At 41.3% G+C, this 27,257-nt stretch overlaps 1 protein-coding gene across 1 annotated transcript in view; it reads right to left on the reverse strand.

Annotated features, from left to right (window-relative positions):
* Window positions 1–2,188: 2,188 nt before the first annotated feature.
* Window positions 2,189–27,257, reverse strand: part of LOC136871690 (uncharacterized) — a 41,545-nt gene continuing 16,476 nt past the window's right edge. Inside the window, exons 4-5 of the mRNA XM_067145199.2 lie at window positions 8,679–8,894; window positions 2,189–2,636 (exon numbers count right to left, since the gene is read on the reverse strand). Coding sequence (XP_067001300.2) covers window positions 2,566–2,636; window positions 8,679–8,894 — 287 coding nt within the window. The 3' untranslated portion in view covers window positions 2,189–2,565. The remainder of the gene's footprint in view (window positions 2,637–8,678; window positions 8,895–27,257) is intronic.

Raw genomic sequence — 27,257 nt, forward strand, 5'->3', positions numbered from 1 at the left:
GACGACGTAAGAATGGCAGAATACTAGGATGCAGAAGGGCGAGACCACAGCCTGAATTAAGATACAACTCCAATATTTTCCATGTGCGAGAATGAGAAACCACGGAAGGTCATCTTCGGGGCTACCGACGGTGGTTTCCAAACCCACAGCTACGTGTCCCAAACCGCGCGCACATCTCTCTCAGTATTATTGTTTTTGTTATCAATATCTCAACTTTTTGTGTCCGGCTCCATGGCTAAATGGTTAGCATGTTGACCTTTGGTCGCAGGGGTCCCGGGTTCGATTCCAGGCAGGGTCAGGAATTTTAACCAACATTGGTTAATTTCTCTGGCACGGGGGCTGGGTGTATGTTTCGTCTTCATCATCATTTTATCCCCATCACGACGCGCAGGTCGCCTACAGGAGTCAAATCAAAAGACCTGCACCTAGCAAGCCGAACATGTCTTCGGACACTCCCGACACTAAAAGGCATACGCCATTTCATTTTTTCTACTGTTTGCTATTAGTATTATTACATTATTTTAATTCTCACGTGATACGTTGCAGTTCTTCTTTGTTCCTATCGGCCTATCATTTCAGCTGTCTTCTCTGGGCTTTGATCTTTACCCAGTGCTCCATTCGTTAGCGGTGTTGCTCTTTTCTTTCCTCCATCCACGTCTTTCCTGTCTTCAACTTCTTGTAAACCCTGTTGGTCTTTCAGTTTCCTCCTGAGTGGGTTCCGTTCTGGTATATCTTAATTAGTGATCCCGATCTCCTGTAGGTTCCTTTCCACCTCCTTGAAGCAAGTTGGCTGGGTCTTCTTATCTTTAAAGTAGGTAAAGGTCTGGTTCGATAATAGTGTGGATTTCAGTCTTAGCAAGTGGCCATACAATGCAATTCACCTTCTCCGCATGACATCAGAGATCTTCTAGACATGAATATACAGCTCATATTTATGCCGACCTCTATATTCACGTTTCTCTTTAACTGGGCCAAGAATTTTCCTTAAGATCTTTCTTTCTTTCTTTCTTTCTTTCTTTTCTTTCTTTCTTTCTTTCTTTCTTTCTTTCTTTCTTTCTTTCTTTCTTTCTTTCCTTAATTTCCATCTTTTCTATCAAGCCTTTCTTGTTCATAGCAAGGCATTCCGCTGCATACAAAGCTTCTGGTCTTATGACAGCGCAATAATGTCTGAGTTTTGCGTTCAAGAATCTGGATTTTTTGTTGTAAACGTCTTTGATCAGTTGATAAGCCATTTCCATTTTATTCCTGTGCGACCCGAAAGCTTCTTTTTCCGAAATGTTTGGTTCTATCCACTCGCCAAGATATTTAAACATATCTGTACGTTTGATTGCCCCCTAGTTTACTTTATGCCGGCTTGATGTCAGTTATGAATTGAGTTTTCTCCAAAGAGATCTGGAGGCCTGCTTTATCCGCCTGTGTCTTGAGGTGATTAATTTGCTTCCTAGCCATGTCTAAAGAATCAGAGACAATCATTTTACTATTGCAGTTACTCTATTATTTTACAGTTTTAATGCTATGCACTCAGACGCACAAAAATTGGCCGACAGAGAAATATTTAAATTTTTACATTCTCTAAATGTGAGGAGATTCATAATCTGTGAATGTCCGGTGGCTGAAGAGATGATACGTGCAATCCTATCACTCGCACAATATATTCATCCTATTTCAAGCAAGTGCGTTTTGAAAGAAAGTTATCTTCAGCGATGGCGCTTAGTTACTTCACAGAGTCTTGCAGACTGAACGTTGAAAGGCATAACAGTCAGTAATGAAGATGGGTATTATTAATTGAGGAAGGTGATAAGATCACCGAGCAAGTGACCATGTGGTTAGTGTCGCGCAGCTGTGAGCTTGCGTTCGGGAGATAGTGGGTTCGACCTCCACTGCCAGCATCCCTGAAGATGGTTTTCCGTGGTTTGTAATTTACACACCAGGCAAATGGTGGAGCTGTACCTTAATTAAGGCCACGGCCGCTTCCTTCCCACTCCTACTAGCCCTTTACTATCCCATCGTCGCCATAAGACCTATCTGTGTCGGTGCAACGTGAAGCAAAGAAAGAAAATAAGATCATAAAATGAAGTTGGAATTAAAGAGGACAAATTAGGAAAATATTCGTTTATAGTAGGAAGAGGAGTTAGGGATTGGAATAATTTATCAAGAGAGATGTTTGATAAATTTCTAACTTTTTCGAAATCATTTAAGAACAGATTAGGTAAAAAAACTGTTAGGGAATCTGCCACCTGGGCGACAGTCCTAAATGTAGATCAATCGTGATTGATTGATTGATTGATTGATTGATTGATTGATTGATTGATTGATTGATTGATTGATTGATTGATTGATTGATTGATTGATTGATTGATTGATTGATTGATTGATTGATTGATTGATTGATTGATTGATTGATTGATTGATTGATTGATTGATTGAAAATTTAAATACGCGAAATTCTTTATTTAATTAATATAAGGGACTTTTGATGAGGTAAATGTCGCCATCCTGCTAAACGTCCAGGACTTTCGTATCGTTGAACAGTAAACAGAAGAACCATTCACGTCGTTCATTCATTTATGCGTAGTGTCCTTGTCTTGTCGTCCAAATGTTGTCTGCAACAGATGAATACGGTGGAGGAGGTGGAACTGCAACATACACAAAACAAAGTGAATGAATAACGATGGTTATACGAAAAACATAGAAGTTATAATAATATTTGTACCGGGAGGTACACCTCTACTCCGCTCATTCAAAATCAACGCCTTAAGAAACTTCTCTATCGAACAAAAGTGGACTGATACAACATGAAACTTAGATCTTTAATCAGAAGATGTCACAATTGAAACATTAAGTAATTTTGTTACTGTGTAGTTTCCTAAACTGATTGAATTTATCCTTGTTTTGTTCTGCTATATATCTAGAAGTTTGGACATTTTTTCACAGATGACGCTACCAAAAAACTCTGATCATGCACTCTGGTGCAAGGTGAAAGAACTTATAACTTAAAGAAGTTTTGTATTTCTAGGTTGTCCATAACTGACTCTATGTTCATTTATTTTTGGGTTGGCAATACTTCTCTTTCTTTCCGCCAGTTTTGAATCCAGCCAATCAGGAATTTCTGTAATTAATTTTCAACCTATCACAGGCTTCTTGTTCGACTCTGAGTGTAACTTTTGAGATTAACCAATTAAATTGAGAGGGTGTGGCCGGTTTAGTCTTGAATTCTCTCGAACCTTCCCTGAGGGTATATAAGTTGCGGCTTTTCGAGTTTCCTTGCCAATTGATCGTCGTCTTTCTAAGCGTGTGTGTTAAGGCAGGAGGCGGTGTGCCTCTTTCGTCAGCAACCAGAACATCAATAAGGTAATGGCTGTCTCCACAAATTTATCTAAGGGGAAGGTCCAATACTTTTCTAAAATGTAAATCTTCTTTCGGCTAATGTAAAGATTTCACAAAGTTTTAACTGTAAATCGGGGATAGAGAGTGAGTTACCCTCTCGAGCTCCCTTTCATCTTGGTTTGAGGAGGCTACGTTTTCGCAACCTTTCGTTTCCGTAATGTATTAAAGTTCCATCCGAGCCACCTCAGTAGTGTGGGAATAGCCCCAGTTTCATCGACCAAGAGCCCTGTAGGATTTTATATTTCATTATCTGGAGTGCAGGGTACGCCTCCATTCAGTTTGTGTTCGGGCCGTTTATTTAACCTGTTCTTTTTCGCAAAGGCCCTGTTGGTTGGGTACTAGATACCCCTGTGTAAAAACCAATTAAAATTGTAAATTGTGGCTTGAGAGGCCAGAGATTGTAAATTTTTGTGTAATGTCGCCTGGAATGGGCAGTAAGAAACTGGGAGCCTGTTAGCTCTTTTTCAAAATTTGGTAAGAGTAACGAGTGCCTCTGGAAGACTAGATATTGTATTTTGGGAGCAAGTGCTCTTGAATTAGGGGATTTCTGCCCTTGACTTAATGATTCCTTATTTTTAATTAAAGTTTTGTAAACTGGATCCGGTATATCTGGAATTGTAAAACTAGGGGCTTGAAGCCCAGAATCTGTAAAATTCACTGATCTTGGATTTTCCTAGTCTTGTTTCAAGATTGCTTTTGTACCTGCCATGCTGTTATGTTCACTAAGTAAAAAATTATTAAGTTGTTCTTTTCTGAAGAAATACAATCTTCAGTTCAAGTTTTAAATTAATTTTGACATTGTACATAGACCCATTCACCCCGGCACCTTCTTTAACCTCTTTCTGCTCCACGGGTATCCCCGTAACAATATTTATTGAACAAGCAAATTTATTTATTTATTTATTTATTTATTTATTTATTTATTTATTTATTTATTTATTTATTTATTTATTTATTTATTTATTTATTTATTTATTTATTTATTTATTTATTTATTAAGGCTTCGCATCGCAAACTTCATAGGAAGAGAAGAATAAATAAATAAATAAATAAATAAATAAATAAATAAATAAATAAATAAATAAATAAATAAATAAATAAATAAATAAATAATTTACTGTATTTACTGGCTGGTTCTTCGAATAAGGTTAATTTCAATAATTCATCGGTAACGTATTCATCAAGTTTTAACACATAGGACAGGTTAGTCATGATAGACGGCCTCCAAAATGCCGCCCCGCTCCCAGAAAAAAAAAAAAGAAGTTTTGGTGTTATTAGCTACATCAAATCTTCCTCGACAATGGGTACATGGAAAGAAAAATGTTAATAATAATGTTATTTACTTTACGTCCCACTAACTACTTTTACGGTTTTCGGAGACGTCCAGGTGCCGGAATTTAGTCCCGCAGGAGTTATTTTATGTGCCAGTAAATCTACCGACACGAGACTGACATATTTGAAAACCTTCAGATATCACTGGACTGAGCCAAGTTCGAACCTGCCAAGTTGGGGTCAGCAAGCCAGCGCCTCAACTGTCTGAGCCACTTAGCCCGGCAAGAACAATTTTAAAACGCTTTTCGTGTTTGGGTAGAACTTGTATATTACAGAGAAAATCTGAAATGCAGTTTTCATGAAACAGCGCTTCAAAGTAAGGCAAAATTTGTGCTAAATATGTGACGTCACACGCATACTCTGTCATAAGATGGCGCTGTGTTGACTCAATATCTAGCCTGGCCTGGGGACAGGCAGATACTACTGTAGTATCACTCGCCCAATCCTCCCTGCTATCTCTTTCTTCTTAGAACTAATAGCATGTTGGAGGCGGTGTAGATTAGATTCGATCACCACGCGGGGTTAGCGGGCTTCTGGCCCCCTTTCCCCCCGAAATAAAACTCGCGCGCTCAGTTGGAAGTTAACTGTCGTCGTGAATACATCGTGGTACAGAATAAAAAACTGAATAATGGATAAGAAAGATTTAATTACGATTCCGCAAAAACATGCAAAAGTAAGAGTTGAAACGTGAAAAATGAATGATGAAGGAATAACACAAATTAAACGAAAAGAGCATAACAGGCATTATATGAAAAATTCAAACAGCGAAAACAACTTAATAAGTAAATCTAGGAAACCTTGCGGCCGTTACAAAGTGACAAAAAAAAAGCAAAGCCGACTCCGTGCAGGCCATGAAGGCCCTTGAATGGGTGGAAGGTAAAGGCTTCCACTAAACGTAACCTCGGCACTTGATGGGGTTGAGTTGTTAGCTCTACGCCCGACCGCCTTTCCCCCCAGGAATTAACCTGGTACTCCATTTTGGTGTAGGCTGAGTGAACCTCAGGGCCATGTGTCCCACAATAGTGACAGCCTATTGACAATTGTTTTCATGTGTAACAAGTTTTAAATGAAGAGATGTTGAATCAAGCGTGTGAGGTGAGACCTTTCATCCACACCTGGGGTTTTGAAAGCTTTCAGAGTTATAATATGACTGAGCTTATAATCTATGTAATATGTATTCTGGACATAGTTGCAAGAGGAAGTCTAAGAGCAGAAAAAGATGTGAACGTACTCGTTTAAATAATGAGAAACGAGATGAGGCAGCTAACCTCATTAATCCTAATAGTGATTCAGAAATTAGTGTTATAATAATGGTCAATGGCCTCTGGAGAGGCCTGGTAGAGGACGTTCGAGTTGACGAGTTTGTAAGGACAGCGTTGAAGATGGCATACATACACGATTCTCGAGCCAGAGGGATTAATCAATGAAGGGAGTGGTAGTGGTGGTGATTATTGTTTTAAGAGGAAATACAACTACGCAAAGATACCTCTATATAACACTAATCACAGAGAGAAAATGGAAGGGATCCGACACTTCGAAAAATGAAGATGTCGGCCTTAGGAAGATAAGGGCCACGAAGGGCGTGAAAGCGAAAGACTCTCTAGCCCTCGAAAACATAATAGCGTCGGGGTCGGAAAAGAACAAGAGTTGACCAAGGGAGGTCGGATAGGATAGATGAAAGTGAGTAGCCTGGCAAAAGTAAGTAGAAGCAATGCCAGGACTCAGCTTAGGGCCCCATGTTAGTCAACCCATGCTCCAAAGTTCAGAGCCCCTCGGGCCCCAATGAAGGGATCCCTTGGATCAAAAGCCAGAACGCTAATTAGTTAGTCACGGAGCTGAACGAAGTTCCGACGTGGTGCAGCTCTTTTAAAGCTCAGCATATCAGGTGAGGCCGCCTGGGCGAGGTACTGGTCCTTCTCCCAGTTGTATCCCAGAACAAATGTCTCGCGCTCCGGGACACTGCCCCTGAAGCGGTAGAGGTGGAATCCCTCTCTGAGTCCGAGGAAAAACCAACCGTGGAGGGTAAACTATTAAATAAATAAATAAATAAATAAATAAATAAATAAATAAATAAATAAATAAATAAAGGTGAATCGTGTAGTGAGTAATGGACAGGTGAAGACACCCACATATTGCGAACTGATTCTGGATGATCCCAACAAATCACCAGGAGAATATACGGTTTGATTGTAACACAGAAATGAACAGATTCAATGTCTTCCTTGGCCATCTTACAGCGATATGTAGCAGCTTCGCCAGGAAACCGAATAGATCCTCAGAATATTGAAGATACAAAATGTAGGTCTCAGCTAAAGCAGACTTATCCTAGTGGTGGGCCGAAGCAGTGAGAACATATCCGTACCAACAAACAGCCCGAATATTTGTCACGTGACTTCCCGACTTCCCGCTCTCCTGCTAGCATCCGAGCACAAACAAACAAATCACATGTGGTTTAGGTAAAACCAAACATGTCCATTTTATTGACTTTTTAAAATCTATGTCAATTAACAGAGAGACTTCTTGTGTGGATTTAAAGTTTTTTGAAAAGTTGCATATTCGAACTCTGTTGTCTAGTTGCTAATTTACGTTTTTCTATCCTCCTGAAAGTATCGATCTGACGGACATGTTTGGTTTTGGCTGGACGCTTCTCAAATGATTGTCGCTATTGAGTAGTAGTGATATGAGAATCACTGATTACACAGCGGTTGCGTAACATTCACATCCTACCGCCGGGCAAGAGCCACATTCCAAAGAAGTTTCCAAGGCTCGTTTAAGCCTGCTGGTGAAAATTTTTTTTTTTTTTCAATTGGCTTTGCGTCGCACCGACACAGATAGGTTTTATGGCGACGATGGGACAGGAAAGTGCTAGGAGTGGGAAGGAAGCGGCCGTGGCCTTAATGAAGGCACAGCTCAAGCATTTGGTTGGTCTGAAAATTGGAAACCATGGAAAAACAGTGGGATTCGAACCCACTATCTCCCGAATGCAAGCTCACAGCTGCGCTCCCCTAACCGCACGGCCAACTCGCTCGGTGAAAATGCAATGCGAGGTGAGACATATAAAGACCAGTTTCTTAATCAATTTTAGCTGCCCGTGGAGATTGCTTACATCAGAGCGAGTAAGGATACACCAGTCATTGTGATAACCCTTTCAGAACCGAATGTTCAAATTTTACCAAAAAATGTTATATACTTTCTTTATGCTGGGAGAAAATAACAAATTTGAGGGAAAATATCAATTAACACAATTTTTAACACAAATTTACAACTTACACGTTTTGCTGATCTCGTCATAGGTGTTTATTTGTCTCAATTTCTTTGAAGTTATAATTGGTTATTAACTGTAAACACACAATATTCAATCAAATAATTGCAAATATTACCTAACTCCTTCAGTTTTAAGGTCAACTCAGTTATTTTACAAATGTATGGAGATACTAGTAGAAACAAACGAAAACTTAATCGAATCAATCCTATAAAGGTTACAGGAAATGATAATAAGACAGGAGGGCGGCTCCTTTTTTTTACCTCACCGTGGGGGATGGCACGGCCGGTCAGTAAGGTAGTTATGAGGGTGGCGCTCACATGTGGATTGGTTTCCCTCCCATATGAGCGTCCACATAGTAGATTTAGTTTATTTTTATGTTTTAAGGGTGGCGCTTGCTTGTGGCCCGGTTTTCCGCCCATGTGAGCGTCCACATTGTAGACTTAGTATATTTTTTTGTTTGTTTTGCGTCCACATGGTAGATTTAGTTAATATTTTTAAAATATTTTCTTTGTGTAACAGGAACATGTATTTGGGCCGAAAGCCTGTGATATTCTTCAATAAATACTATACTATATACTAAGTTGCCTGGGTGGAGGACGGGGGGATCAACCCTTTCGTTTAAATCCTTCCCCACAACTGCTCTATATAAGAGACCGATCAAGGGAAAATAATAAATATCTTTAAAATTCGATACCTGAGGGTGTCGTGATATGTGGATAAGGCGGTGGTACATCGTACTGCTGTTGTAGGTGCTGTCGGTGTAGTTCTAGTTGTTGCTGCTGTCGTTGAATTTCTTCTTGTTGTTGCTGCTGAAGTTCAAGTTCTTGCTGTTGCTGGAGTTGCTGCAGTATCCACTGGTCGCACCACTGCGTTTGTACAGATGCCGATGGTGTTATTCCTTCAGATATACCTGGGGAAGATTTACCGAGCAAGTAACAGTATTACAAATAAATATTCTGAGTACAATGATTTTATTTTATTTTATTACTTTTGCTGATGGTGTAAGTGCAAGGTCAATGACCCTTTACACAGTCGAGCTTAAAAAAAAGACACAGCACAACCTATTGAAGGTAACAGATGACATTAGATACGCAATAACAGAACATCAGGTAACATTACTTACTCTTCCTGATTTTAGCAGCGCATTTGACACGGTTAATATAGAAATATAGCTAGCCGAATTAAAATCCATTAATTTGAATCAGACTACTATAAAACTCTTACCTCATCAACCACAGACGAGTAGTTATAAATAAAAAGCCCTCTGATGGGCAATTAAACAAACGATAGTACCATAAGGATCTGTACTTGGACCATTACTGTTAATTTTATACATTAATGACCTAATCTTAATAGTAATATTGTAAATCACTTATTTATATGCTGATGACCATTAAATATGTTATCACAGAAAAATGGAAGATATTATCTTAGAACTGACAGAATAAATGCTGACTTACACAATATATTACCATTTACCTGTGAAAATTCTATAAATCTCTCCAAGACAAAAGCCATTTCCTAGACGGTCAATAAAAATTAATAAATTTGACGATGATTATCGGTATCCCTTCATCCACCATATCTGATACTAAAATACCGCATGAAAGATCAGTAAATATTCTAGGTGTCGTTATAAACGAGAGTCTAAATTAGAATGCATATATCACTCGCATCTGTAACAGAGTATATGTCTCACTCCATCTGCTGAAATATAATCAAAACCTATTAGCATTAAATATGAAAAACAGGCTTATGAAATACGAATTCTTTCAATATTATATTACTTTCATGCTGTAATCATTGATGTAACTAATGAACCAATTAGTAAGTTACAACAACGAATTCTGAAAAAAAATACATTGGCATTCTAATTTACTCTAGTTTTATTATGTTAGTATCAATAGGCATTGTTCCATTTGAAAAATGTACTTTCTAAAATAAACACACATTCTAATAATTATTAAAATCTGTGTAAGGACTACAATTATGAGTCCTGGCTTAATTTCTGTAAAAGCAGCACATCAAGACCGCCTTCCATTTCAGAAATATTTGGGGTGCAAGTTTTTGGTGATTCCCCCTGTATCATCAATTCTAGTTTATTGTTATTTTGACTAATACGTAATTATATGTTTAAAAATTCTAAAGTTGGTTATTTTATTATTCAAATGAGTTTTTACATTTCGGTTTTTATATTTTTTACTGCACAATAATGTGGTTGAGTCCGCCTCTGTGGTGTAGTGGTTAGCGTGATTAAGTGCAACCCTCCGGCGGCCTGAGTTCGATTACCGGCTCTGCCACGAAATTTGAAAAGTGGTATGAGGGCTGGAACGGGTTCCACTCAGCCTCGGGAGGTCAACTGAGTAGAAGAGAGTTCGATTCTTCTCTCAACCATCCAGGAAGTGGTTTTCCGTGGTTTCCCATTTCTCCCCCAAGCAAATGCTGGTATGTTACCAAACTTAAGTCCACGGCCGCTTCCTTCCCTCTTCCTTGTCTGTCCCTTCCAGTCTTCCCATTCCCCTACAGAGCCCCTGTTCAGCATAGCAGGTGAGGCCACCTGGGTGAGCTACTGGTCGTCCTCCCCAGTTGGATCCCCTCGACCCAACGTCTCACGCTCCGGGACACTGCCCTTGAGGCGGTAGAGGTGGAGTCCCTCGCTGAGTCCGAGGGGAAACCAACCCTGGAGGGTAAATGGATTAAGAAAGAAAGTAACGAGAGTACCCTGAGGCCTAACTTCGCCACTACTAAAGATAAATTACTCTCTAATTATTCAAAATGGTGGCTGTTTACTGTCGATATTCATCGTTTCATTCACAGCATTTTAGTCGTGTGTTTAAAGTCACAGATATAAACCTGACCACTTTCAGGTGATTTTAATTTTGCATTACGTTAATATAGGTAATGTGATAGTTTTTTTTTTTCGGATAATTTTTGTCAAAGGAACCTTCATACCCTAGATGCATACTATTCTGGCCAGTTTTTAATCATTGTGTCTAAGATACAAGGATGTAAATCAATCAATAGGGTATGCTACACAGTTTAGAAGACTTAATTTAATGTGACTGTTATTAGCCTGGTGCATCATTTCATTTTCCATACAAAGAGTGTACACGAACAAGGTATTACCTCGTGGAAAATGAAAATCCGCAGCCTTTTTCCAGTCACTCGACGGGTCAGGAATGGAATGAATGAAGCCTCCATCTAGCGGCAAGGCACTGGTCTAGGCAATGATTAATGACCTGTAGATGATATGAAATGATATTCGAGAGCGTTGCTGGAATGAGAAATGACAAAGAAAACCGGAGTACCCGGAGAAAGTTCTATCCGCTTTGTCCAGCACAAATCTCAAGTGGAGTGACCAGGATGTGAACCACGGAACTCAGCGGTGAGAAGCCGGTGCGCTGCCGCCCGAGCCAAGGAGGCTCATTACCTTGTAAACGTACAGCAACTTTCAAACAATAATTATACTGTGAAGGTCGTTAAATGTAAGTATTATCTGATTAAACCTCGTAGATTCTAATCTAATCTTAGGATTGTCATTGTCGTATTCCTCCACGAAAGGCTGCACCTTATCGCTTAAGTGACATTCATCTGTCAAATAAATGTCAGTATAGATTGTTTCAAAAGATGGTACATTCTCAGCCTTGCGTCTGTTTGAAAATTTTTAGGAACACATTTCATTTCGGCCCGGTTTCATGGCTGAGTGGTCAGCGTCTTGACCTTCAGTCCTCCGAGTTCGATTCCCGGCCGGAGATATTTTAAATGGTTCATTTCCTTAGCTCGACCACACTAACGCTTAAATTATTATACACGGCAGCGTTGCACTAAGCCAGAAATAGCCACTTGCAATTATCTCACTTCGAGTTCCAAACAATATCTAGTTCTCATGCGCTATATTAGATGCCAATGAAAAGCCCTTAAGTGTAAAGCCATACGCCTGTTTTCCAAACCTGGATATCCTGGAGCTATGATCACGGTATCCACAGTCATGTAATACTGCAAGTTTGCTTTCTTCCGCTTTGAAGAACGAATATTGAAACACTACGCTAAACAAATACGAGATCGGATCAAAAAGTTCCCAGGACTGACCTTGTTGACGAAAAAATACATTACGCACCTAAGAAGTCTGAACATCATCCCCTTCGAAATGGTTGCTTGTGCAGAAATACACCGGTCCAACCGTTTCCGCCACTGCTACAATGTGACCTCGAGATAATTTTGCGACAGCGAGTCCGGAACCTTCTGCTAGTCCTGCTGAATTTCGACGATAGTGTGAAAACGGTGACCTTTCAGCTGCATCTTCATCTTCGGGAAAAGGAAGACGTTGGCAGGAGATGAGGAGCTATTTCGTAGCGACGATTGTCGCTTTGTCTCAGCGGAGACGCAAGACTCACCACCGATGATGATCCTGGAGGTGAAGGACGGATCATCCACGTCACGCTCATGGAGATCTTAGCATACTGCGGCGCGATGTTCCTTCTCAGGTGTCAGTAATCAGTGGATAATCTCTTGAAAACGACCCGCTGTATATTCAATTCCGAAGTCACGATTGTCTACACCAGGGCCTCTCAAACGCCCAAAATCTCACGCGTGCAAATCGAGGCGCAAGAGCTCCATGCACTGTGCATCGTTCCCGCTCGCCTCGACTCGGACAAACGCTTCGCCTCTGGGCTACTCGGCTAAGCTCGCCTAAGCTCGGCTCTACTCGGCTCAACTTAGCTCGGATTTGGAGCGCGACGTAGGAAGTGTGGAAGAGGGAGACAGGGGGAGCGAGCGAAGTACGCGTGAGGAAAGAGAGAGTAAGCGCTATTGCTCCAAATCGAGGAGTGGGGGGTTTGCACTCTGGTCAACCAAGCCAAGTCGTCTTTTGCACCGTGCACAGTGCATGCACCAGGCGCATGCACTCTGAGAGGCCCTGGTCTACACTGACCCGTACATACATTAAAATTGTCTGCAGTATCGTTGATCGTCCTGCGACTATACTCGCGCACAAGATCCCGAATTTGTTCCACATTTTCGGGGGTGATGCTCGTGGAAAGTCTTCCAGATCACTTCCCGCCTCTAAGGAACATTTTTCCACCTATGACGCGCCTGTGCCACTCGGAACATTGCGTATCTTTCATCGCCTCATGCTTGCCGAAGTATTTTCAATGTCTCTGTGAACGATCTTCCCAGTTTAATGCAAACTTTCACATTGGCTCGTGGTTACGCCTTCCTATCTATCATACAATTGGAGACCGCCCCCCCCCCCCCCCACACACACATGCACACTCCTCTATAACAACTCGTAGGGTGTGATTTCTGAAGCTTTGTAAAGTAAGGCCTTGTGTGAACTTGAAGAGGTACGTACATGGAATCGCTGAAGATGTTAACACTAGACTAATCGAGATGATCGCCATTATTGGATTAGCTCTTCTAGTTTTGGGATCATTATACGATCCACAATGGATCTTAGGCCAACAACGTTCATGTCGATAAAAGTATCACCTGCGTTCCAACAATATCATTTTCTAAGGACAAGTACAAATTTAAAGACACCAGTGTTGTTAGACTGATGGTTGGTGCCAAATGTCCTCTCTGAGGATTGTGCAGGAATAGCCTAATCATAATATTGAACGTTTCTCAGAAATCGCTGCAACAGCAAAATAAATCCACTATACGGATCCTTGTAGGCATTTTCGTTCACTATGTATTCTTGCACCCTGACAAGTTAGGAGATACCTTCCTGCAAACTTGCAGTTTCTTAGGCCTTCTAGTCTTTCAGAAAGTGTTGCACGTTTGTTATCCCCAATTTCTTCCCATCCCCACCCCCATCCACATAGATAATTTGTTATTCCAATCTGCCCAAGTAGATTTTTTCCCATATAATTAACGAATGCTTGATAGGGAGAGAAGATATTCCATTCATTAAATCTCTTTTCTTTCTTTTCATCTTGACATTCCCTTCATTCAAGAAATAAGAGTTGGTTTTTTGCCAGTTGCTTTACGTCGCACCGACACAGATAGGTCTTATGGCGACGATGGAACAGGGAAGGGCTAGGAGTTGGAAGGAAGCGGCCGTGGCCTTAATTAAGGTACAGCCCCAGCATTTGTCTGGTGTGAAAATGGGAAACCACGGAAAACCATTTTCAGGGCTGCCGACAGTGGGGTTCGAACCTACTATCTCCCGAATACTGGATACTGGCCGCATTTAAGCGAATGCAGCTATCGAGCTCGGTATAAGAGTTGGTAATCACAGTCACTGAAATGATGTTCAACATTTAACAAACAATCACATACACTCAAGGATGTGTCATTACCAGGGTTGCAGTGGTAACAAAAATAGGTTTCCGACCCACTCGTGAAATGACAAATTTAAGATGAACGAGCGGGTAACGGTTTACTTAAAAGGACTTTTCACCAAATAAAACAGGAAAATAATTGAATCAAATTATTTGTATTTAAAAGTCTCAATATACCACTTGTGTTACCGTAACTCAAGGGTTGATCAGTTATTTAAATCAGATGGTTTCTGTATCTATATAAATAAAGTTGTAGGAGGTCCGTTGTGTGTAATGTCGTTTATTTTTCCAATATTTCAGATATTTAATCGTTTTAGGTCAACTCTGGACCGTATTCGTGGTTTTTAGCTTTCGTGTCTGTTTGTCCGTCTGTTCCACTATCACGGCTAAATGGCTTGATAGATCTCGCTCAAACTTCATATTTAGAGTATACTCATCCAGCAGCAGGTAGAGATATATATGTGATTTAAAAATCACAGAACAGACTGGGGGTTTATAGGAAGACCAGAACATTTGTTTTCAATTTTCTCTTATAACTTACTATTGATTTTCTGTAAAATCCGTAGACTATATGTGAAACGTACCATCATTTTAAACAACTTTTGTTATGTACATAATTTCGCTTACTCTTCAAATGACGAAGAAAATTACTATTTTCTGCCGGTTTCACGCTCTGCATTGAGTGACCGACAACGAACCTACCGGTCACCATGGCAACGTCTCCGATTGCTTGCCAGCCAGGAAGTGGTTTAATACCGTTTTCGTCGTCATTTCTGTAAACTCGTGCTTGTTCGTTGGGTAGAAGACAAGAGAGACGGCAAGCTGCCATTCTGCGGTGTATTTATCTCTTTATAATGAAAACTCATTACCTTCATTGTGAATGTAATTTGGCAAGTGAGCCTGCAGTTATAGTAGATATTCCCGAACTCGATTGTGAACAGCAATAGGAAACGTGGCCTGCCATTATCATCAAAACGTCCCAATGTGCGCCGTACATCGGAAGCCACGTATACGGTCGTCCCCGTGGTTTTTCTCGGATAACGCTAAGAGACATGCAATTTAATATAATAATCTTTCTCATGTAGAAATCCATATACATTATAGAATACCGGTACCGTAGCGAAAGCACGGGTATATTTGCTTCTCAATTATCTATTTTATGTGTGTGTTATGCTTTAGTTTATATCAATTTAAAATTTACAGTTCTACTACACTTATTCATTCTTATTTTACTGTTAGTTCTATGCAAATGAAATTTTTAGTTTCACGTTAATATTATATCTTTTGATGAATGAACTCATATTTTCTGTCTTTCTTGAGAACACTATAAAAAGCTCATTCAAAAATGTATAAACGCTAAAAAAATGCTAAATTTTAGACTTCAAAACGCAAAAATATTACCCTAGATATAATCTTTCCTGTAGATCTTGAATAGTTGTAGGTCTACCAGCAAAAGAATGGAATAAAAGGGTGAAGATATAAATTACTTTTACGTTCATGTGGTGGTGACTATATTTGTTAAGAGGAAGTACAACTAGGGAACCATCCACAATATAACACTAATCAGAGAGAAAAAATGGAAGGGATCCGACACGCCGAAAAATAAAGGTATCGGCCAAAGAAAGACGAAGGCCACGAAGGGTGTGAAAAATGAGAGACTCTATAGGTCTTGGGAACCTAATACCGTCGGGATCGGAAGTGACCAAGAGTTGCCCAATGGAGGTCGGATAGGATAGATGAAGAGCCTGGCACAAGTAACTGGAAACAATGCCAGAACACAATATGGCTACGAGGTCGCCAACCCACTCTCCCAAGTTATGAGCCCCTAGGGCTTTCATGTACTTGTATAACAATAAGATTCGCAGGTTCTTACCGAAAGGAATGGATTAATTTACGGCTACTGAATGATTATTGAAATTAATAAGCGAGAACTGAAGCATGTACATAATACGTTAAAATTGCGTAAAATTGAACATGTTATTTATGATTGCTTCTGATATAAGGTGAGAGTGGAACATTTTATGTACAGTAGCTATTTATTTATTTATTTTTTGCTAGGGGCTTTACGTCGCACCGACACAGATAGGTCTTATGGCGACGATGGGATAGGAAAGGCCTAGGAGTTGGAAGGAAGCGGCCGTGGCTTTAATTAAGGTACAGCCCCAGCATTTGCCTGGTGTGAAAATGGGAAACCACGGAAAACCATCTTCAGGGCTGCCGATAGTGGGATTCGAACCTACTATCTCCCGGATGCAAGCTCACAGCCGCGCGCCTCTACGCGCACGGCCAACTCGCCCGGTCAGTAGCTATTTAAGGGAGTATTTAGATTTTATGGGACACACATGTGAATGGCTAAATGCAGATAGGGAACATGTCCACTTTTTCACGAAACTCATTTTTAACTGGTAATGGCATCTTTGGACCTAGCTGGTTCGTTCTCTACAGAAAGGAAATCTCTTCCATAAGTAGACATGTATGAAATAAGCATGAGGAGTATGCATTTGATGCAGAAAGGAAACATGTCCTGTAGGGTACATGTTTCCTTTCTGCAGAGAACAGTTTCGTACGATTGGTAGACCTGTCATATATACAGCTCCTTGGCTCCTTCTGATAAAACAAAAGAAGGTTTATTTGATTTATGGAAAATGACTACTTCAAGTGATGATGGCATGTGTAGTCCTCCAGACAGAAAGAGAAAGAAAGGTGTAAGGAATCCCGATACTTATAAGATAAATGTAATTCGCGTTGCTAGGGTGGAGGGTGAGCCTTACGTGAACTGGGCAGGCAAAAAATGTTCCTGGAAGAAAGAAATATATTAGATGTGGGTACGTATAACCTAAAAGTGTTTCTTCACATTATTCCAAGTCCTGTTGTTGTTGGAAATATTGCTGTCGTATGTAAAAGCTGCCTCCTAAGTTACTGAATTCTTTCGACAGATGTCGACGCGGCTGTTTGGTTACGGACGAAGAAATGCTGCAAATCATGGAAACATTCAATGGAATGAACACAAAAGACGAGCATGATATACACCTACAACGACTCATAGAAATGGAAGATGTGAGACGGAAACGTTCTAGGGAAGATACTAAAATAAAAAACCAAGAGCTCTCTCTCTCTCTCTCTCTCTCTCTCTCTCTGCGAAGTATCACGTGCTTTGTGGATCACGCCGTGTTCGAATTTGCAAAACTGCATTTCAGCAAGCTCATAGTTTAACACCTAACAGGGTTTATAATTTTCTGACACTTCTAAAACAGGGAAAATCACCAAGTGATTTAAGTGGTAAATCATCAAGTGCAATGTGGACTCTCGGGTCGATGAAAGCCTCGAACCCCGGGGGTTCTGAACTTTGGACGTGGGTTGGCGACCACGGGGCCCTCAGCTGAGTCCTGGCATTGTTTCCACTTACTTGTGCCAGGCTCCTCACTTTCATCTATCCTATCCGACCTCCCTTGGTCAACACTTGTTCTTTTCCGACCCCTGCGCTATTAGGTTTGCGAGGGCTAGGGAGTCTTTCATTTTCACACCCTTCGTGGCCCTTGTCTTCGTTTGGCCGATACCTTCATTTTTCGAAGTGTCGGACCCCTTCCATACTTTCTCTCTGATTAGCGTTATATAGAGGATGGTTGCCTAGTTGTACTTCCTCTTAAAACAATAATCACCAACAATCACCACCTGAAAGCCTCGATACGGCCTGTATATCACGAAAGAAGTGCTCTGAATAACAGGAAATAATATTACGGTTCAGTTTTTGGAAGCTTGATATGTCGAACTTGTTTCTAAGGAAACGCACAAAATTATTGCCACAAAAACGTATTAATGTATGAGGAAATGGCAGCTTGTAATACATGCGATACATAGTACTCACTGTTCATTGAGTGTGATGCACCATCTACAGGATTGAGGTAGTAACACTACTGCAGTATCTGATATACAAAGAATAGAATGCGAGAGCAAGAGTTTCACAGCCCAATTCAACAATCCTCCGGCAGGAAACAATATAATATACGAGAGAAACTCAGATCTTTTTTTCTTACGACCTTATTCCTTAGTGTAACATAATTTTAAGATCTGGTAGGAAATAATGTGATTGGAAGAAGCCTTCATTCTGCTCTATAGTCACAACACATTCGGTGTAGAGTCAACACCAAGACACGAATGAAACATACTATTGTTGAACAGGTCGCTTACTGTGCAGTCCGTATTCAGTTAATATAAGAAGACTAAGAAAAGTTGTCGCTATTCCCCGTTCACCCAGCACGCGTCCGTAAGGATTCCGGGGGCGATCAAGCGTGCTGACTCTCTGGATGGTTGCCACGGGTGATGGCGGGGAGGGGCCATCACTACGGGGAAGCCTGCTGCGATCGCAGCTGGTACTCCCTCACTCTACTTGTTAATATCGTCGGGGTGACAGCCGAACTCGACACGAGGTCACTGCTCCTAAGAACAGGGTTTTTTTCTGTTTGGGGATTCAGTCCCGAGTGTCGGAAACGACTGAAACTTCGGGGATATTAGCAAACACGTGGGATGAGGTGCGCGTCCGAAAGGATTCCGGGGGCGACAAAGCGCATCGACTTACTGGATGGTCGCCACGGGTGATGGCGGGGAGTACCTCTACGAAAGCTTCCTGCGTTAGGTCAAGGAAGCAAGACACCCTCAACGCATTTGGTGGTGTCCTTGGGATGACAGCCGAACTTCAGACTAGGTCAGGGACTGTTGATCTGTTTTGAGGATCAGTCTGCGACCGAGTGGCGGGGACGACTCAAGCCTCGGAGGCATCAGCAAGTACGTGTTGAGTATGGTGCGCGTCCGAAAGGAGACAAAGAGCACCCGCCCTCCACTCTCTGAATGGTAGCCGCTATTGCTATTAGGTCAAGATTGAGTGAATTCTCCTTGGTTGATTGGTTATGTGTTCATAACCTACTGGCTGCCTCGTGGTGTAAGGGTAGCGTGCCTGCCTCTTACCCGGAGGCCCCGGGTTCGATTCCCGGCCAGGTTAGGGATTTTTACCTGGACTTGAGGACTGGTTCGAGGTCCACTAAGCCTACGTGATTAGAATTGAGCAGCTATCTGACAGTGAGATGGCGGCCCCGGTATAGAAAGCCAAGAATAACGGCCGGGAGGATTCGTCGTGCTGACCACACGACACCTCGTATTCTGCAGTCCTTCAGGATGAGCAGCGGTCGCTTGGTAGGTCAAGGCCCTTCAAGGGCTGTAGTACCATGGGGTTTGGTTTGGGTTTTTCATAACCTACTTCCTTTGGCTGCGAGACCGTTGGTGTCTTCCAGCTTCCTCCTAACTTCCAAATTGGCGTTCGAAAACATTCTGGGGGCAAAAAAGAAAATACAACTCTGAATTTCTAGATCATCTCTACGGATAAGGGCGTAAACCACCTTCACAATTAAGACAGATATCAAAATACCTTTCTTTGATAGCTTCCAGGCAGATCTGCTGAAAGGTGTTGTGTAAAATGTTTCTTCAATATTTTTCTCTACTCTAGTTGTTGTTGCTGCTGTTCTTCGTGGATTTATCATACACTACAGATGCGACAAATGGCCGTAGGAGAAGTTCTACTCACTATCTGACAAGAGAGAAGAAATGTGCGATGAATCGACAAAATGACGCATGCTCAGTTGCTGTGAAGAGCTTCAATTGTAAATTTTGGTATCAATGGATGGTCATAAAAGCTACGTATGGATAATTTTGTATATCCCTATGATATTCGCTAAATAAAATTCAACGTCACATTCATAACCGCAGTATTCTTTATTATTCACATATATAAGGCTATCTGTACTACCCGTTGCTGATGGGTTATAGAAAACTCACAATCATAGTGTTAGCAGGAGATTTAAGATAATACCCATCTCCCATAATCTCAGAAACCATAGATCCGGGAGAGGGTATTGATTATTTTAATCTTAATTCGATCTGCAGTTTATAAAACGGAATATAGCATAACCGAAAAACGTGCAGTAAAAACACAAATAAAGTATAAATTGTCCGTAAAACATCATGAATCACAATTTAACATTTGTACGTGATTTAGAAATTGAACAGAGAAAGAATAGCCTGAAAAGCGTGTTAGAAACATTGTTGTAAGAAATGAAACGTTTGTTCATCAGATACCCAGGAAACATGAGCCCCCAAAGAGGTTACCACAGTAGTCATCCTCAATCCCTCCATTCCATGTCCGACGCCTGAAATGAATATTAATATTGACTTATTCTTCTTTTTCTACCGCTTTTCCCACACCTGTGGGGTCGCGGGTGTGAACCGTGTCGCACATGTAGATTTGGCCCTGTTTTACAGCCCGATGCCCTTCCTGATGCCAACCCTATATGGAGGAATGAAATCACTATTGCGTGATCTGTGGTGGTTGGTAGTGTAGTGTGCTGTTTGAATATGAAGAGGAGATTGTTGGGACAAACACAAACACCCAGTCCCCGGGCCAGAATAATTAATCAGAGGTAATTAAAATCCTCGACCCGGCCAGGAATCGAACTCGGGACCCTCTGAACCGAAGGCCTCAACGCTGACCATTCAGCCAAAGAGTCAGACGAGTGTTAATATTGACTATCTAAAGAAAAACAAAACACATGCAGACTAAAGGTCGATTCACACATCTCCGGGACGTGACGGCGCTCTCCGTGTCCGTATCCGTCCTTTCCGACATGAATATTGTACGTCTGTTCTCACACTTAAGTTCCGTGCAGTTCCGTACAGTTATAAATCGGCAATCAAGTGTGAAGTGTTCCGTGATGAGTTTTTTTTAATTAGTGATGATGAACTGTTAATGATAGCTATAATTTTGAATGAAGAGGAGAAAGTGAGGAAGAAACAGTGGGTTCATCCTAAATTATATGGAAACGCAGGGGTAAGGAAGGAGACTTTTCTACTCTATATAAGTACTTGACGGACGACGAAGTAAAATTTCACGGATACACTACATTTGCTGTCAATTACTTGAAAAATTAAACAATAATCACTTGAAAAATTAAATAATAATTACTTGAAATATTAAATAAATGAAATTGTTTATTAATTTTTAATACCCCTGACTTTGTAGGTTGGGGGCAGAAAGTGCCTTGCCGCGCCAAAGTCGGTGCTTATGTACAGACAGTATGATTTTCTTTACCTTAAAAGCAAAAAAATGTTAGTTACCTACCTTCAGCTTCCATTTACATGCCAATTTCGTCCCATACACGCTTCTTCAAACCACTATCCATATATTTCGAATCAGCTAAATTATATTGAAAAGAGTGTGCCTTCACTAATTCAATCAGCAGTTCGTCCTTCATTTTGGGAGGTAAAGAACAGTTCAAACGTACACAGATAACCTCAGTACTCGAAGAAAGCAGAGAAGCAGGAAGGCGAGAAGAGAGAAATACGGACTGCCGGCACGGATCACGGAGAAGCACTGAAGGTCACGGCGAATAACGTCAACGGAAGTGATGGAACTCATCCCTTCGTTTACATGGCGACGATATTTTATTTTCACGGAAGATGCCGTCACATCACGGAAAGCGCCGTCACGTTCCGGAAATGTGTGAATCGACCTTAATAGAACTACGACGATAAATTAATTATATGCTATTACTATAATCTACGTGCCTAACTGACCTAGATTTCAACGGAGTTATTCGAGGGCGAATCAAAAAGTAAGTTACACTAGCTCGCCGCAAGAGCACTCTGTGTGTCGTGACCGTGGCCAATGCGGAGCAAGCTACAGTAACTGCTGACACGTCCGATAGGAAGGTTGGTGTGGTATCCCGTCGTGTTGTGTGTACAGAGCGGCCTAGGATCAATGGCGCGTCAACTGGATGTACACTCCAAATTGGAGGTGCGTGCAACGATCAGATCTCTATGGGCTAAACGGTTCAGTTGCACGGACATTCATCGTGAACTCACTGCTGTATATGGTGAGCGTGCAATTTCACGCATAGGTATTGTAAAGTGATGTAAGCAATTTGACGCCGGACGCACGGATCTCACGGACGAATATCGCGAAGGCAGGCTCGCAACGTCCAGTACCGTTGCAAATGTTGACTCTGTGGATCGGATCATTAGAGAGAATCGGCGCATAACACTGCAAAAAATTGCCAGCTTGCTGAACATTTTGTATGGCAGTGTGTTCTCAGTTGTTCATCAGCACTTTGAATTTCGTAAAATGTGTCAGAGATGGGTCCCACGTTTGCTCACCAATGTTCACAAGGGACAACGTCTTCAATCGTCACTGGCATTTTTGCAACGGTGTTCTGTGGAGGGCAACGAGTTTTTGCGGTGAATCATCACACAGGGGATGAAACGTGGGTCCACCGCTTCACCCCCAAAACAAAGAGAACATCGATGGAATGAGCGCACACCACATCACCACCATCACGAAAGAAGGCCAAGGTCCAACATTCAGCAGGAAAGGTAATGGCGGCAGTGTTCTTTGACATGGAGGGTGTGGTGCACGTGGAATTTATGCCGAAAAGAACGACAATCAACTCGGCTTTGTATTGCCAAACGTTGAACCGGTTGCGTAAGGCAATTAAAGAAGACGGGCGGGGAAAATTGATCGCCGGTGTGATTTTGTTGCACGACAACGCAACACCTCACACGGCCCGCCAAACGTCCGAACGGCTGCAGCGATTCAAGTGGGAGGTATAGCAACATCCTCCATACAGTCCAGACTTAGCGCCATGCGATTATCATGACTGTATTTGGTAAGCTGAAGAAAGGATCTAGGTGGACAACGATTCCGAAACGATGAGGAGGTGAAAGCAGCTGTCCCCAGGTAGTTGCATAGCGCTGGAGGTGATTTCTACGCATCCAGAATCGAAAATTTGGTTGACCGTTCCGAGAAATGTTTACAGTCTCTTGGGGACTATGTGGAAAAGTGAACTTACATTGTATATTTTAATAGCTGTGTTGCCTATGTGTAGGTGGTTTCAAAAATGGCCATAACTTGGATGTGTAACTTACTTTTTGATTCGCCCTCGTATTTTCTAGGTTGCCTTAGGCACACTTCTGTTTCTACCTAGCATGCATCAATTATTTTCCTTCCACTAATTTACTACTCCACAATTCACTAAAAAAGATTAATAATTTTGCAGTTCTTCCTGGGTCCATCCACTCTCTGTTCAATAAATTTACAATCGTATACAGCTGATTTTCGTTACCATTTTTTCTCTTATCTTCCTCATCTATAAATTTCTCTCTTGTTTCCCTTGTCTCTAAACAATCTTTTATAAAGTGTGCTCTCCCCATTTCTTCAGAACATAGTAAAAATTCATTTTCATCTCTATTTTGTCTGTTTTATTTTTGTGTACCCCCATTAACCACCATATTATGCCCCTCATTTCTTTGTTTGTATATTTATTCTCATTCTCCCAATTGTATTAAAATATTCCTCTAGTGACCTCTTATTTTTTCACTATGAAGCAATTTGTTGCTTTTCAACTTCATTAACGCTTAGAACTTTTTTTTTTTTTGCATATTCTTAGCTGCTCTATGCAATCCGTTTCCCAGTAGTATCCCACTCCTATCGTTTCCAAAATGTTCCGTACCCCATCCACCCAGGATCCTTGGTTTTCGTATTTCCTTTGGTGTTGGTAGGCTATCTGTAACACTTCATCACCTGATATCAACGTAAATCTCAGCCAATATTTGATTATCTTTTTAGCGATATATGCCTGCAGACTTATATCACTGCATATTATTCTCACTTCACAGTTAGCTGTACAACTGGGAAGTCCCATAATTATTTTAGCAAATCTACTCGTAATTTCATGCAGTGAATAAACTTTCCCTTCAACTCACCAGATTTCTGCTCCATACAACACCCTAGATTTAACTAAACCGGGTGAGTTGGCCGTGCGCGTAGAGGCGCGCGGCTGTGAGCTTGCATCCGGGAGATAGTAGGTTCGAATCCCACTATAGGCAGCACTGAAAATGGTTTTCCGTGGCTTCCCATTTTCACACCAGGCAAATGCTGGGGCTGTACCTTAATTAAGGCCACGGCCGCTTCCTTCCAACTCCTAGGCATTTCCTATCCCATCGTCGCCATAAGACCTACCTGTGTCGGCGCAACGTAAAGCCCCTAGCAAAAAAAAATTAACTAATGCATTAAAAACATTTTTATACACTCTGTAGTCAGCGTTGGGCATCTTTTTATCCGAAATATTAATAGCTGTCAGTGAACTCATACCCTTTAGTTTAGCTCTCTTTATTTGTTGTGACCATTTTCCATCTCCACTTAATACAGTATCATACCCAAATACTCTACTTTCTTGACAACTTCTAATCTAGTCCCACCCATCCACTATTTTTCATTCTTTGAAAATGTATACCCTTTCTTGGTATTCCGTACATTCATTTTTAATTCAACTCTTTACAGTAATTTACCACTTCATTTATACTTCCCTGCATGCTAGTGGGAGTCTATCTAAGCAGAAGGATGTCATCCGCAAAAATGAGACCTCGAATATCCTGATTCCTATGACTTGAGTAAACCCCCGACTCGAAGCCTACAAGAGCATCGACAGCATCCCATAAATGCTCGATTGGATTAAGATTGGGGGATCTGGAGGGCCAATCCGTGGTCGTAACTTCTCTGTAGTGTTCCTCCAACCACCTGCGTGATACCACAGAGCGGTGACATGGCGCATTGTCCTATTGAAACATGACATCAGCATCAGAGAACTCTAGGGCCAGGGATGCAGATGGTCTGAAAGAATGGCCACATAATGTGCACCTGTCAGCGCTCCCTGCAACCGGAAAATGGGTCTAATTGCGACCATGAGAACGCCACCCAGACCAGGGGCCTATTCCACAAAAGTATGGTCTTGTACATTACAAGTTACTAGTGTGGGTTCTTGTACTGTATGGAGTTGTACATTTCTGTTCCACAAAAGATTGATAGTCTCTTGTATATTACCAGTGAATTGTTACAAGTTTTACAAGTGACGACATATCAATAAACATACTACGTCATAGCATGAATCAGCTGTTTATCTTCGTATTCCATTCGTTGAATTAGGTTATGCTTGCCTCATTTATCGTAATATCGTATTTTACTGTAACTTATGCAGCAAAGATTGAAAGAACTAATATTCCTGTGATTTTTTTAATGCTACGATGTTATTTTTCAGTTTATTTCTTTGATGATAGGAAATTACTCCGTTATTATCACCCATTCTGTTCTTCCGCGATCCTCGCGTATGTTCTACGAGAGTCTAACATACCTACCTTGGTCTGTCATTAGGAATCAGATGCCGCTAATAACGATATTCGGCTGCCAAACTTAATTGTTACGAAATTGCAAACTCTGCATGAATTGTTAAAATGATGTCAAGAGAAACAAAGTTATTCATTTTGAAGGAAATAGAAGGTAGGAAAGATATTCCTTTCGGTGGATTCAGCGAGAGTCTGAAAAAACAAGACAAAATAAATGGTTGGATGGAAATATTTGACTTGGGAAAAGCTCATGGAGCTTTTGAGGGGAAAAGTTGGACGTACGTAAGAGATATTCTGCTCATTAATGATTCCAGGAATGTCCTTCTTGGAATATGTTTTTTTCAGTATTTTCAGGCCAACAAACAATTTGAGGAAATTTTATATCATTTATTGCAGCTACCACAGACCGAAGATTTTGCCCTCCCAAGCATATCTGCAGTACCATGGTACTGACCACCATTTCCTAGCCAATGTAATGTTGTTAGTAAATGTTGTTTAGCAGAGAGAGATTTATTTCTGTTCGTAGGATATTTTAAGCTATGGCTAATATCTATCAAAAGTTCTTCCACTATATTGTGCTTAACCTAAAACGTTCATTGTATTCAAATACAGTGTTAAACTGGAAGTTTATTCTTTCCCTGTACAGACGATAGTTTTCATTTTCATCACCATCACTATCACTACTGCTAGACCACATATTTATCAAAATGTATCCAAAATAAGCGTATTTAAATAGCACTAGTACATTTATATATTATTGTCCTTTCACTGGTAGAGAATTCTTCTCAGTTCGCTAGTAAGTTACAAGTACTAGTACTTTTGTGGAACACGCCTATAAAAATTCACTAGTAATTTGTAAGTATGGAGTAGTAAAGTACAACTGTAGAAAATTCTTTTGTGGAACAGAAACTTTGGTATTTGTACAAGTTACTAGAGAATTTACTTGTAATGTACAAGACCATACTTTTATGGAACAGGCCCCAGAACTGAGCCACCTCCCGCCTGGACACAACCTTGTTGACACACACAGAATCCATAACTTCATGGGGCATGCACCACACTTCCACCCGCCCATCAGCTCGATACAACTGGAATCGCGATTCATCGGACAATACCACACGCCGCCAATGTCCCATGGTCCATTGCCGATGTTCGTGGGCCCATGCACGTCGTTGAGCTCTGTGTCGAGGTGTCAGCAAAGGGACACGAGTTTGGTTATCGGCTGGTGAAGCCTATGCGGTGCAGTTGCCTCCTTACAGTCCTGGTAGAAATGGGTTCCTGACTCCCAACGTTTAACTGGGTGGTGACCTCACTCACAGTAGCCCGTCGAGCGCCCAGTATGGTTGTGTGAAGGCGACGTGATATCCGTTCTTTGAACAGCCATGCAGCGGTTTACGCGGGTGGTAACATTCTCTCTGCGATATTGAAGATCCACCCTCGACACTGTTGACCTCGGAAACCCGAATTCGCGTGTAATCTCCTCAATGCTATGACTCACGCGCCGTGCGCCGATGATCATCCCACGTTCAAAGTCGGTTAACTCGCGACCTGTTGCCACCTTCACGACACTGGCGTCTGTGACAGACTGCTCAGCTACACCGCAGCTAGCCACAACGCTCACGGGTCATACACGGCACATTTTCTAATGGGACACCCTTTCCTGTGACTTTCGGCCACTCAGTGTACATTACCTGTGATTAGTACCACTACAGGAGAAACACAATGGTTCTGCTTTACCTATGATTGCTATTGTGAAGGGCCGGTGATCTGGA

The sequence above is a fragment of the Anabrus simplex genome, chromosome 4, assembly GCF_040414725.1.
Source record: "Anabrus simplex isolate iqAnaSimp1 chromosome 4, ASM4041472v1, whole genome shotgun sequence".
In the NCBI taxonomy this organism is placed as follows: Eukaryota; Metazoa; Arthropoda; class Insecta; order Orthoptera; family Tettigoniidae; genus Anabrus; species Anabrus simplex.